A 14563-nucleotide genomic window follows, 5' to 3' on the forward strand; every position below is an offset into this window, starting at 1 on the left:
AGAGCACAGATGTCTTATATGAAGAAACTTAAGTTTAACTCATATTGGCTTTCCTGGCATATGGGTCAATTTCTTTCTTTCTCTTTCTCACTTTGTTTTGAAGCCTGTAGGATATTCAGGCAGATCCTATCTTTGAGGTTTGACCACTTTATCTGTTTCTCATAGGTATTATTTGGACTTGGTCTTTTCCATCAGCCATGTGGCCTCTGTCTCAGATTGAATCTGTTTACCCCCTTTTTGCAGACTTTCCATTCCTTTTCCCACCCTTCCTACTCTTTAGAGAAATGTTTTCCCCTCCAAGGCTTAGATATGTTAAATAGCTAAATTCTTTTGAAGTAATCACCAAAGTTATTAAAATGCATATACCGAATGATTGAATAATTAAAAGGAAACATAGCCTTTCTACTGCCAGATGAATAGTCACTTTTTTGGGAGGGGGGGTGGTTTCCTGATACCAGATAGCTCCCCAAAGAGATTATGCCAGAGATGTTGACAACATTTATATCAATTGTATCAATTGTTTCATGAGAGAAAGGGAATGAAGAGAGAGTTTTCTGTGGAAAGGATTAAAATAACTTTGTTTTTCTCAAATTACTCTTTTTTTTTTTTTTCATTTTATTTCAACCTTTGTTTCTCTTATTTTCCTTCCAGTGGTAATCTGTTTTTCTTTACATTTGAAATTTTCCTACTCTATTTTCAATTTTATTTTTCTTGTTCAAACTTAATCCTCAAAATTTGGGATTTTCTGTTTAAAATCGGTAGTTAAAACATGTTAAAGTTGGTTCTCCACTTTAGATTCTGTTGATGTCTGGGGTGAAATGAGAAATGAAAAATGAAAGGAAATTATTCTCTTGGACTGTCCTCCAGGAAATCCTTCTCTATACATTAAAAGTTCTTACTCTTTTCTAGGAATCCAATGTGCTGATTGCTGCTAACAGTCAGGGTACAATTAAGGTAAGCCATACATCTTCATTTTAAATTCAGATCTGTTTTTAGACTCTAACAGACTATAACATGGAAATGCAGAGCTGTACTAAATCTTAGAGATCATTCCAAGTCATGGTCTCTGTCCATGTAAAATGGCTTTGAGGGGAGGTTTATATGAACATCAGATAGATTGATAGCTGGTCAGAATGAAAAATGAATGAAGACTGTAAGTATTCACTGTGGGCCAAGCACTGCTACTTCTGTTATGCAGGTGTGTTCAGTGGACAAAATCCAAGATAAAGCATGGGATGCTTAGACATACACCAGATTTAAAAATCTCTGGTCTTATTTTATTCTTCTTTTCCTCGTGTTTATCTTCCTTTTCTTCCCTGACAAGTAGGGTTTTCCTCAGTTGCCAAGGGAAGAAAAGGTATTTTAGTATTTCACTGAAAATTGATCATGTGATCATGTAATTTGGAAATTTAAATGTCTCTTGGCATACAGTCACAAATTTTTTATACATAGCTTTCCACATACGTTTCTTTATAGTTAGGAGCTTATGGAATTAATAATGTTTTCTGATTATACTATTGGATATTTAGCACTTGAGCATGACACACTAGATAAATCCTGAGCTGAGCAGGGAACTTCTTAAACAAAACACCATTTGGGGTAATGGTTTTAGTACATGAGTTTGATTAGCACTAATTCTGTGGGTGCCTGTTCTTTCTACATATTCTCTGCTGACAGAGAAGTATCAGGAAGTGGTCTTTTAAAAATGATGTTTATTTATTTCTTCTGCCACTTAGCATTAATTTTACTGTGGCTTCCTTCCACTCATCCCAAGTGGAGAATGACCCAGCAACCAAGGGAGCAAACCTAAGCCTAACACATTGTCCTATGGAAATGAATTAAGTAAACTCAAAGCAGAACTGCACCGTTAGCTGGTTAAACTGATTTACATGTATACTCCTTTTTCTTCAGCTAGTTTATTTGGAAAGCCTCACTAGAGAGCCATGGACAACTTGAATGAAAGCCAGACTTTTGAACTGATTGGTGTTATGTTCTGGAATCTCAAGAAAGATGGTAGAAGGTCTTGGAATCTCTATTTTACATGGCTTTCTGCTGTCTCTCAGTTTTTCTTTATTCTCGTAGCGAGGCATGTCTTGAAAAAGCTGCACCTTATTCTTCAGCAAGTTTGGACTTAATTGAGATTGCTAATGTATCTACAGAAAGCTCAAAACTACACATGTACTTACAGAACCTCAGTGACAACTCAAGGTTTTGTTCAGTGGCATTGACCTCTTTTATTAAATCGGCTACTTGCCAAATATAAAGACAAAAAGCATCCTGGAAGCACAGGTACAAGTTAAGCCTTAGCACAGCAGGAGGGGAAAAGTTGCTCCTTTAGTTCTTTGCCACCTAGAATTGCAGTCTCCATATAACATAATCCTTTTGACAGTGTCTTACTGTCCTCAGCTTCTGTGTCCTTTCTTAGACATTCTTCAACTATTTTATAACTGATCATTGCTGTTGCTGCTTGTTTTTACTTTTAGCAGTATGACAACTTTCTCATATGACAAGATATGACTTGAACTTTAATAACTACCACAATACCTTGACATCAGATGATTGACTAAAAAATGAATGAAGCACTAGGAAAAGGCGAGATTTTAGGTCCTGTATGTTTTTGATTGCTATAAACTCTTTATCAGTGGAAGAAATAAATAGATTAAAATCCTGAGCAGCAATACTTAAAATTTTCTTTAGAATATGGTAAGCTATAAACATAAGTTCAAAACCATTCTATCACCCGGTTCATTTATCTGTATGTTTTATGTAAGTTAAAGGCTCCCTAGTTAACTGTGGAGCTAACTAATCTGAAAGAGTTCATGCAACTGTTGAATTGAAAGGAAGGAAGGATCAATGTCTAATCCCTTCTAATTCTTTAGCATTTTAGCAGTTAGGAAAAGTTTTCTTGATATGGTTCTCCATTTACAGTACAGTAAAGATTCATTAAACTTTCCATATTTCAGAATGATTATATCAAACTGATCCTTTTTTCCTTGTTTTCCCCCTGATTAGGTGCTGGAGTTGGTATGAAGGGTTTACTCAAGTTAAATTGTGTTTGATCCTGCTGAAATACATCTGCAGCTGACAATGAGAGAAGACAGAAACTGTCCTGTAATGTCTCTCCCCAAAGTCATCATGGGTTTTGGATTTGTTTTGAGTATTTTTTTTTCCTTTTCTTTTCTCCTTCATGACCTTTGGGACATTGGGACTACCCAGTGAACTCTCCACCATCAATGTAACTCTATGGACTTTGCTGCTGTTGGTGGTGTGGTTATCTAATTTTTGTGATAGGGAAAGAAATTCTTTTGAATAAAAATAAATAACAAAAAAATAATAAAAGTTTCTTGAGCCACAGCTGAGCTGCGAAAGTCTTTGTCAAAGATGGCAACAGATAATCTTTTCAAGAAGTCACACACATGAACTATGAATCATTTGTAAGGTCCTTATTTCCCAACCTCTTTGGAATTCTGCATATCAACATAAATGCAAAGATAGCTGGATTCCCTTGCAGGGAATGTAATGTTTATAGTAGGTGGGAAAATTAGTTAACTTTACCTTACATATTCATTCTGTGACCAGATTTATATCATCAACGAATACCGTACTTCAGTCCCTCTGGGTCTGACCAGGGATCTAACATTTGACCAGTTGAGACCACATTCACACAGAAAGTAAATGGCTGGCTTAGTTGGTAGAGCATGTGACCAGGGTCGTGAGTTCAAGCCCCAAGTTGGGTGCAGAAATTATGTTAATTAATTAATTAATTTTTTTTAAAAAATGGGAAAGGAATATCAGTCTGTGACAGCTGTTGTCTTTGCCTTTGCAATGTTGCCTAGACATTCTTTAAGCCCTAAATGTAGACAAACTACCTTCAGTTTGTTAAATCGTAGCTATCAGATAGTTTTAGATATTAGTACCATCCTCAGCTGGACATCCTTAGCTGTCAACCCTGACTTTGAGCAGGGGTTAACAAACTTTCTGGAAAGGGGGCCAGATAGCCTATTTTAGGCTTTGAAGATCATGTGGTGTCTGCTATAATTATGCAGCTCTGCCACTGAAGCAGGAAAATATCCACAGACTTAGCAGGAAAAGAATTTGAAGCCCAATTTCCCCAATTACCAAACCATATAATATCTTAGACTGTCTAGTTAATTTTATGTTGTTTTCAATTTGTAAAAAGGAATAAATTAGTAGTTTGAGTAGCAGGTCAAGCAAAAGTATTGTGAAGTGTGTGAGCACTTTTTAGAAAAAGATAAAAACAGAATTACAACCCACACCTATTTTATAAAAACGGATGCATGGAGAAGCTTGGTATGGACAAATACATGAATGGTAAGGGTAATTGGAATATCCCACCGCATCCCTCTACACTCAAAATTACTGGGTTCTCATTTCATTATCTGAAACCTTCAGGTCAAATGCATTTTGGAATTTAGAACTTTTTGAATTTTAGAAAAGTAATAAAGTACATATACTGTATATTACATAACACCATCCAACAGGGTCTGGAGCAACACTCTGTTATCAAGTACATTAATATTTGTAGCAAAATGTATGAATGTTCACATTATATGAGATTAATAAGGTTTAAAAATAGTCTTGTATCAATTCAGACAGTTTTTCCCACCAAATGAGTTTGCCTCAAACTTAGGTGAAATTTTCAGTTTGCAGAGAGCTTCACGACAATTATATCTTACTCATTTTGGGGAGTGAAGCACCTGATAAACTTTTGGACTCAATTTTGAAAGGAAAGGTCACTATCATTCAAAAAATTATACCTGTCAGCCAGAACAGTGTTAGGCATCCTTCATTTCTAAGATGAATGAATGACCTTTTGCAAAGATGCAGAAAGAATATTCAAATGTAGATTCTTGACTTAAAGAACTTAAGCAGATATGTCCAGAAAATCATCGAAATGGGAAGCAAAGAATTAACGCCTCTTTGAATGCATTTAAATAAAAGATTACTATGGTTTTTAATTTGGTCTGACTTTTTTTTTAATGTTTTATTTCAAGCTGTCAACATTGTAAGGTCATGTTAATTTCCATATGTGTGGAAGGATACAGTAAGTTACCTTTATTAGTTATCAAAGGGACTCAACTTTTTTAATTTATTTTTTATTTTCAGCATAACAGTATTCATTATTTTTGCACTACACCCAGTGCACCATGCAATCCGTGCCCTCTATAATACCCACCACCTGGTACCCCGACCTCGCACCCCCCCCCACCCCTTTAAGATTGTTTTTCAGAGTCCATAGTCTCTCATGATTCACCTCCTCTTCCAATTTCCCCCAACTCCCTTTTCCTCTCTAACTCCCCATGTCCTCCATGCTATTTGTTATGCTCCACAAATAAGTGAAACCATATGATAATCGACTCTCTCTGCTTGACTTATTTCACTCAGCATAATCTCTTCCAGTCCCGTCCATGTTGCTACAAAAGTTGGGTATTCAAAGGGACTCAACTTTTAAATAAATTGTTATTTTTAAAAGGCAGTGCTTTACTTAAATTTGTGTTTTTAACTTTTTCTTATAAATAGTGAGAAATCATTTTTAAATTTTTTTAGTCAAAATTTTAATTTTTTATAAACATATATTTTTATCCCCAGGGGTACAGGTCTGTGAATCGCCAGGTTTACACACTTCACAGCACTCACCATAGCACATACCATCCCCAATGTCCATAGCCCCACTCCCCTTTTCCCAACTCCCCTCCCCCCAGCAACACTCAGTTTGTTTTGTGAGATTAAGAGTCACTTATGGTTTGTTTCCCTCCCAATCCCACCTTGTCTCATTTATTCTTCTCCTACCCACTTAAGCCCCCATGTTGCATCACCACTTCCTCATATCAGGGAGATCATATGATAGTTGTCTTTCTCCGATTGACTTATTTCACTAAGCATGATACCCTCTAGTTCCATCCACATCGTCGCAAATGGCAAGATTTTATTTTTTTTTTGACGGCTGCATAGTATTCCATTGTGTATATATACCACATCTTTATTCATTCATCTGTTGATGGACATCTAGGTTCTTTCCATAGTTTGGCTGCTAGAACACGTACAGGAATTCAGTAAAGTGTCAGGATATAAAATCAGTGCACAGAAATCAGTTGCATTTCTTTACACCAACAACGAGACAGAAGAAAGAGAAATCAAGGAGACAATCCCATTTACAATCGCACCCAAAACTATAAGATACCTAGGAATAAACCTAACCAAAGAGGCTAAGAATCTATACTCAGAAAACTATAAAGTGCTCATGAAAGAAATTGAGGAAGACACAAAGAAATGGAAAAATGTTCCGTGCTCCTGGGATGGAAGAATAAATATTGTGAAAATGTCTATGCTACCTAAAGCAATCTACACATTTAATGCAATTCCTATCAAAGTACCATCCATTTTCTTCAAAGAAATGGAACAAATAATCCTAAAATTTATATAGAACCAGAAAAGACCTCGAATAGCCAAAGGAATATTGAAAAAGAAAGCCAAAGTTGGTGGCATCACAATTCCGGACTTCAAGCTCAATCACAAAGCTGTCATCATCAAGACAGCATGGTACTGGCACAGAAACAGACACATAGATCAATGGGACAGAATAGAGAGCCCAGAAATAGACCCTCAACTCTATGGTCAACTAATCTTTGACAAAGCAGGAAAGAATGTCCAATGGAAAAAGGACAGCCTCTTCAATAAATGATGTTGGGAGAATTGGACAGCCACATGCAGAAAAATGAAACTGGATCATTTCTAAATTTAAGTCTTTGCAAGATGTCAGCATCAAACTATATCACTATTCCTTGGAAAAATAACACAATAGTTAAATAAAAATTAGCAATAATGTACATTTTAACCCGAGAAGAACTTCTAATTCAAAAATATGGGTCTTCATGTTTTAACCTAATCTTTATTTCAGTGGATTTGCAGGGGTTTCTTAGACATGGTTGAATTTATTCTCAGGCACACAACGTCTACTTAAGACACATTAAAGATAGAAGAACTTTGTAAAATTCTTCTGAGAAAATTTAGTTACTAGACATCAAAAACTTTGTGGTACTGAGCCACAACTTCAGAAAGATGAGCGTGGCTGGACCATTAAGCAAGGAAGAGATGAGCATAGTGTAAGTTTGAGGGCGTAGGGAAAGCCAGCAGATGTGCAGGGCCTTCTAGGATATGGTTGAAAATTTAAATTTTATTACAGAAGCAGTTAATAGGAAGGCTTAAGTGGAATGCCATACTTTGCTTTATGGTGAATGGATAGATAAGAACAGGAGTGCTATTAGAAAGGTGGTGAGTCAGGACTTAATGGTGGCTTCAACTGAGGTGGTAGCATGATCCAACCTAAAAACCTATTTCATCTTGATGGAGTTTACCATAGCTTTAATTCCTGTATCTTGGAAGATTCTTGATTAAAGTCTTTTTCTCACAGTAATTTGTGGCAACAAAGAATACAACTCAGAAAATTATTTCTTCAGTGTTTATGCAGGCTTCAATCACAGGTGTGGCTCTTGAGAACCTCATGGCTAGAATGTCTGTGTGCCGTCTTGGGAACCTCACTTCTCCAGTCTCAGAACTCGAAGATACTTAGCCTTGGTTCTGAATATAGAAGTATTGGCGATTGACCTGAGTGTAATTACCCAAATGTAACAGGGATTTATAGGAAAAGTCTGCTTACTTAGAAATGAGACTTAAAGCAGTGTTAACTTGGATCCTGAGCCTATTGTTACATGACATTAAATACAATAGTAACACCTTATAGTTCTCCCAGAGTAGATAGTTACCAACCTCTCTGTGGCTTCTGGTTTATGTGGGACACTCTTGGGTTTTTGGACTGAAGAGAAAAACCATAGTGATTGTTCTAGAAGTACTTGTTAAGATCCTGCTTTGTGTAAGTGAGGCACTACATACTATGCATATAAAATAAAATATGATCCCTCCTCTCCAGTGGGAGAAACAGATATGTAGACAGTGTATAAGTACCATAGTAGCATAAATTTTAGAGATACATGGTAACAACATAACCTGAATGGTGGGAGACCAAGGGCTGAGAGTAGGAGTGGTTATCAGGAATTATTTTCCTGGTGGAATTAACAGCTGAATCCTGAAGAGCAAGTAAAGAGTTCAAGCTTACTCTTCGAGTAAGAGGCAAAGGAACATTCCAGACCAAGGGAAGCCAAGAAATTGGTCCAACTAGTGGCCAAAGCTTGGACAATTTGAGCAATAAAATAAACTATTATTGGAGTATAGATTATAATTCAAAATTAAAATAAATATTGATGAGTACTTACTGATGAAAATGATTGAATAAACAACGGGAGAGAAGTGAGAAATTTCCCATGCAGAATTCCCAGTTGTGTAAGGGGATGGAATATAATGCCCCACTCCCTAAAAAAAAAAAAAAAAAAAAAAAGGACCTACTGTACTCTTTGAAAGCAAGTCAATATGGACAGCTTAGGTCTTTTTTTTAAAAGCTTTTATTTAAATTCTGGGTAGTTACCATGCAGTGTAATAATAGTTTCAGGTACACAATATAGTGAGTCAATGATTCTATACTCAGTGCTCATCATAAGGGCATCTTAATCCCCTTCACCTATTTCACCCATTTCCCCCATCCACCTGCCCTTTGGTAACCATCAGTTTGTTCCGTATAGTTAAGAGTAAATGGGGCACATGGGAGGCTTAGTGGGTTAAGCAGCTGACTCTTGGTTTTAGCTCAGATCATGATCTCAGGGTTGTGAGGTCAAAGCCCCACGTCGGCGGGTCCTGTATTCAGTGGGGTATCTGCTTGAGGACTATCTCTTTCCCTCTGCCCCTTCCCCTCACTCTCTCTCTATAATAAATAAATATTTTTTAAAATGTACAGTATGGAAAGAAGTAACTGGACAATGGAGAAACCTGACAAACACTACCTAACCCATGTGATCAGGGTCAACCTCATATGTGGCACTACAAGGATTCTTTCTTTTACCTGAGATCCTTACAGTTTCTCAATGTGAGAAAAAAATCTTTCCATTTGTATATGGTTTTAATTTGTTCTCAGTTTTCTGTAAGTCATGTGTCCTTGATCAGTTTGAGAAACAAACTCCCTAGTACCCAAGTTCTGGACCAGATCTTAGGCTGAACTAGGTAGGGATTCTCATGAATTCAAAGTTAAAGTTCCCAAAAGTGGGATAGTCTAGGTTAACCAATAATTTTTTTTAAAGATTCTATTTATTCTAAGTAATCTCTACACCCTACGTGGGGCTCAAGCTCACAACCCTAAGGTCAAGAGTCTCATGCTCTGCTGACTGGAGCCAAACACATGCCCCCAGGTTAACCAGTTATTGTGCAAAATATTTTCCATGTCCCTGAAGATGATTTTAAGGATTTTCTTTATAAGCACTGCTTTTGTCCTATGTTGAGTGCTAATCTGTGATCAGAGGTTAGGAGCCCTTTGGAAGAACCACATGAAAAAATAGTCTTCAGTGATTTCAAGAGAAAGAACCAAAGCAGATACAAGTGACACTCTAAAGATTCACCTTTAGTTTTATAACTCCAAAAGAATGTTTTATTTTAGAAACTTTTCTGCATGAGCTTCAGTGGAATGGCAGCCTAATAACTCTGTTGACTCCACTGGTAGTATCCTCAGCTAGTGGTCTATGACGGTTACGGGCTGTTGCTCAGAAGGGATGAGTAAGGGCGTTGAGACACTTGGATATGGTGGCTGTATTTATTCAACAAAAATTTGAGCGTCTATTTTGAAAAGTATCTTCTAGGCTAAGGGGCAGCAGCCTTTTTCTGTGAAGGGCCAGATAGGCTTTATGAGCTATATAGTCTCTGTCACAACTAGTGTGGGAAACAAAAGTAGAAGAAAAATTAGTAAATTTCCTTACTACCTACAGCCCATTGACAAGTCCTTGAAACAGAGTGACATTCCTCTAGGGACTCAACTGCCTTGATGTTAATACTTTGCAAAGGGCAAAAGATCCTAGCCCAACCGCCCATCCCCAGCCCCAGGATCCTGTAAGTCTAATTTAACATATAAAAATTCCTTTAGAGGGGTGCCTGGGTGGCTCAGTGGGTTAAGCTTCTGCCTTTGGCTCAGGTCATGATCTCAGGGTCCTGGGATTGAGCCCCGCATCGGGCTCTCTGCTCAGCAGGGAGCCTGCTTCCCCCTCCCCCTCTGCCTGCCTCTCTGCCTACTTGTGATCTCTCTCTCTCTTAAATAAATAAAATCTTAAAAAAAAAATTCCTTTAGAAATTTCCTTTATTTCTAAACCTTCCAAGATACATGTTGGCAATCATCCCCCAAGCATATAGCCCACGATACACATCTGAAGGATCTCATGAGTAGGGTTTTATTAGACAGTAATAAATGACTTTTTCCCAACAATAGCTAGCCCTCTCAAGGTCCTGGAAAATTTCCAAAATTCTTTAGAGACTTATGCTATCCCTAACCCCCTCCCAATTTGAAAAGATATAATGAGCCACTCCTCATGACCCCACTGAAGCTCTTTCTGCCCACGGGTTCTGTCCTCAGACTTTAAGAAAACCACCTTTAAGCACCAAAGATTCTTGAGACATTCTAACATTCTTTCCTACATCAACAACTACTTAATTCTGCCCCTGTAGCATGGAAAAACTGCCCTGGACCTGCTCATAAAATGTAGACAAATGAGTGTGGCTAGGTTCCAATGAAACTTCATGAATGGATGCTGAAATTTGAATTTCACTTAATTGTCATGTATCACAATATTACTTAAAAGTTGCACTTTCAACTATTTGAAAAATGTAAATTGCTTATGAGCCATACAACAACAAAAAGGGCACCTGCTGGATGTGGCTTCCCAGCTATGGGTTTGCTGACCTCTGTTCCAGGTGTTCACCAAACAGCTGTGGCAGGAAAAAGAGGAAAACCATAGAAAGTGCAATCTCTCCCGAGCTTGCGTTCTAGTGCATAAAAGTCTTTCTGCAGCAATGATGTTCTCTTCCTGTGACGGTGTGTTTAGCACAGCAACCTGGAAGTCCATTTTGGAGGGCCCATGACTAAAAGCTCTTTTGGTGGATTGTGTAGTGATTTCCATAGGAGTGCAACAAGCAGTGGTGATGTGTATGCGTTTTCAGAGAACCAGGGGACCCTCTTTTCTTCTAGAGCTTGGTGAACAGTGGGATATTTTAGGCTTCTTCTTGTCAGAGTGGAATACGGAGATCTCTACAATGGTGTGCCTTGAACAAAGAGGCCTGAGAAGTTTGGGGTTGAGGTGATTTTCACTGAATTCTCTGGCAGGTCTTTGCTTATGATATAGCCTATTGAGTGAGTGTGGGGAAACAGAGGATATTTTGCAAGACTGGCTTTTTCCCTCCCTTTCTTTCCTTTCTGGTTCTTTCATCCTGAGCTACTGAAATTTCCTTTCTGAATATAAAAGAAGGTTTCTCAAGTTCATAGAACTTATGTGAAGATTTGGAGCTCAGCTGATTTTTTTTCCTTTTGGTATAACTGAGTCTCTTATAAGTATTCATATATATTTTATGACTAATGCCTGAACTCTGGCTAATTTGGGGATAGGGAAGTTAAGTTTTGAAAGATGCAACAAAGTTACACGTCCTAATTGAACCAAATTAGCCACTGTTAAAAACCAGCCCAGTTAATAAGCACTTTACATTTTTTTCAGTATCCTTCAGGTTTAAAGACCAAACTCTGGCCAGTGTTTTGTGCCATGAGAGTCCGCACCCCCAGTTTCCAAATTCTGTTTGGCCCGTCCCAGGAGATACATCTTACTGTGGTTCTCTTGGGGAAAGTCAGCCTTCTGTTCACAGAACCAGGATACGGTGTTCCTGGGCTACGGAATTGCAAAGCTGTGCAGCACAGTCTCAGTAATAGATCTTTTCTGGAAAGGCCTCTGGCACCCTTGGAAATTAAAAAGCACTGCATGAATATGGGCTAGCGTTAGCATCTGCATATTAAAATTGTAGTCTCTCCTCTTCAATTTTTTCCCATTATGAAGAATAATGAAATGTAAAGTATAAAAATTGCAAGCAACAAAACGATGAAAGGTTGAAAGGTTATATGAGCTGTTTGTGAGGCCGGGGGCCCAGGGGACCATAAAACGGCACTGTTCCTTGTGCTTTCTGGACATAGCATCTGCCTGGCCGCTGACCTGCCAAAGGCCCCTCCTCACCGCTGCCGTGAACAACTGGCTTAGGAGAATGCCCAAAGGGACATTTCTGAAATGTGTCTTTCCTTACCACATGCCCAGTGCATTCTCTCTCCAGACGTGAGAGTAAGATTTGAAAACCCGCATCCGGGTCTTTGCAGTTTTCTAGCTCTGCACAGGCAGCAGGGTGGACAAGAGAGAAGAAATCCGGGCTGCACGTGAGAGGGAGAGATTGCTTCCCAGCAAAGTCACGTCCACACAGCCACAAGGGGAGGCCAAACCATTTTTCCAGTTTTGTTCCCTAGCGTTTGCCGACCCGCTGGTTGTCTAAGCGCGCTGTAACAAAACTTTATAATGCGAGAGCACTGTGTCTTTCTCCCATTCTCCACTTCTCCTTGCTGTGGGAGGATTAGCAGTCTAGTCTAATAAACCAACTGTTTATTTAACTGTGCATTCTTGCTTCTCCATTATCTGAGACCTTCCAGGGAACCTTGACATTAGTTTCACCTCTCCTCAGGGCTAAGGAAGCAGGGCCAGGAACTTGGTTGAAACGCTGGGCCTCATGACCTCGATCTCAGTACATTACTTCTGTTTCCCTCTCAGAGTCAAAAGACTAGTCCCCAGCTCTCCGCAAAGCAGTCAGTGAATGAAATGTCCTGCTCAGTTGGATTTCCTCAGACAGCATCACCATAAGGCCTAAATACCTAAATACCTCTGGCCATTGAGAGGGCTCCCTGGTTCCGGAGACATTCCCAGCTGGCTGCTGGTTCCAGTTGTTAGGAAGTTTTTTCTGGATGGAGCCGAAATCTCGATGGAATCCCCTTCCCCGCTGCAGGTAGGCTCGTCCTTACTAGTAGGCATCATGGAAGCCATCAAACAGCACAGAGGCTGATACTTTCCTGGAGCTCTAGCAAGGTAAGATAGACACACGTGAAAATGATTTTTAGATAGTATACTAATCCTGTGAGGAAGTGTGATTTCTTAAATGACGAAAGCAGATTCAGAATGATTAAATGAATGGCCTCATCCATTCTAGTGAAAACATTATTAAAAGGCAGATGAGAGTGTTAAATGGGTTGTGGAGAGGATGTAGGGTTTAAGTGGCCTTCTCCAAAGCCTGCATTGTGTGTAGTAGTGAATTGTGTATAGTCACACTGACCAGAGAAGTGCTAAGTGGTGCCACTGACGCTTGTCCTCAAGGGAGACAATGCGTGCACATCTTGACCCTGTGAAGATAGTAAGGAATCTTTTAGGTATGATGATAGATAAATCATATTATTTATATGATCCTTAATTTATAGCAGGAAGGACTTCACATCAGCAAAAAGGAGAGCTTTGGACCTATCAGGCTGCAAGAACACAGAAAGGTGCCATCAACAGAGACGGGTGACATCTCCATCCTGGGAGATCATTGGAGGTGATCAGATAGCTGGTCCTAAATGATTTGGACACTCAGCTGCCAGAAGGCAGGGGCCTGGATGGAATCTTCCTTCCAGATCCCTCTCTAATCTGAGAATCGGATCTTAACTCATTCATGTAGAGGGAGAGGAAAACATGTTGAATATTCCTACTGAAAATACTAAAAATACTAAAAATACTAAGCTTAGTTCTTCCCTCTGAAAGCAAGAAGAAAGACCTCTTCCTCTTTTTCTTTCAGAGTTTCTTTCTCTGTACTTTTCAGATAGATCTAAGTTTTCATAATGGCTAATAGGCCTCTGGCCAGTCTCAAAACTCAGGAATTTGAGAACTAAACAGAAACCTCCTCTCTTTCGCTGCCATCTCTTGTCTGAGCTCCTCCTGCCTCTGTCCCTCCCTGCATTCAACTAACTCCTGAACAGGGCTGGATGGGATCCTGTAGAAACAGTTCTGTTCTTCAGTGGGTTTTCCAGAGCCACTTTATGTCCTAGACCACATCCTGCCTCCAAGAATCCCTTTCCATGCACAGGCTGCAGAGCTGGAAAGGCTTAACCGGTCAAGATCATGACGGAGATCATGGGATAGAGAATGACCTAGGCAGGCAGCAGGGTGGACAGTAAGTAGATGCACTAGGGACTGGGAAACAGCCAAACACAAAGGGACTTAGGCTGGTAAGTACAAACACAGGAAAAGAGACCAACCCCCTTTTTCCCATTTCAACATGAGGAAAACCAGTCCTTCTTATTTGGATCTCAGGTGAAGCTGATGGTGCTGATAATCTACCCAGGCCCCTAGGGCACAAAGGGAATATTTAGAATGGCATGCCCTTCTCCTCTCTTTCTTCTTCTTCCTCCTTTTTTTTTTTTTTTTTTTTTAAAGTAAACTCTATGGCTCTATGGCCAGCATGGGACTGAACTCATGACCCTGAGATCAGGGAAGGAAGGTTGAAAAAGAAAACCAAAGCTGGGGCATCACAATTCCGGACTTCAAGCTTTATTACAAAGCTGTCA

The 14563-nt window shown here is 39.1% G+C and overlaps 1 protein-coding gene across 2 annotated transcripts in view; it reads left to right on the plus strand.

Annotated features, from left to right (window-relative positions):
• COP1 (COP1 E3 ubiquitin ligase) overlaps positions 1–3354 on the plus strand; it is a 246533-nt gene extending 243179 nt beyond the window's left edge. For both annotated transcript variants that reach the window (XM_059412849.1, XM_059412850.1), the window contains exons 19-20: positions 910–954; positions 3013–3354. In XM_059412849.1, the coding sequence (XP_059268832.1) occupies positions 910–954; positions 3013–3030 (63 nt within the window). In that variant the 3' untranslated portion in view covers positions 3031–3354. The remainder of the gene's footprint in view (positions 1–909; positions 955–3012) is intronic.
• Positions 3355–14563: the final 11209 nt, after the last annotated feature.

Source organism: Mustela nigripes, chromosome 10 (genome assembly GCF_022355385.1).
Source record: "Mustela nigripes isolate SB6536 chromosome 10, MUSNIG.SB6536, whole genome shotgun sequence".
Lineage (NCBI taxonomy): Eukaryota > Metazoa > Chordata > Mammalia > Carnivora > Mustelidae > Mustela > Mustela nigripes.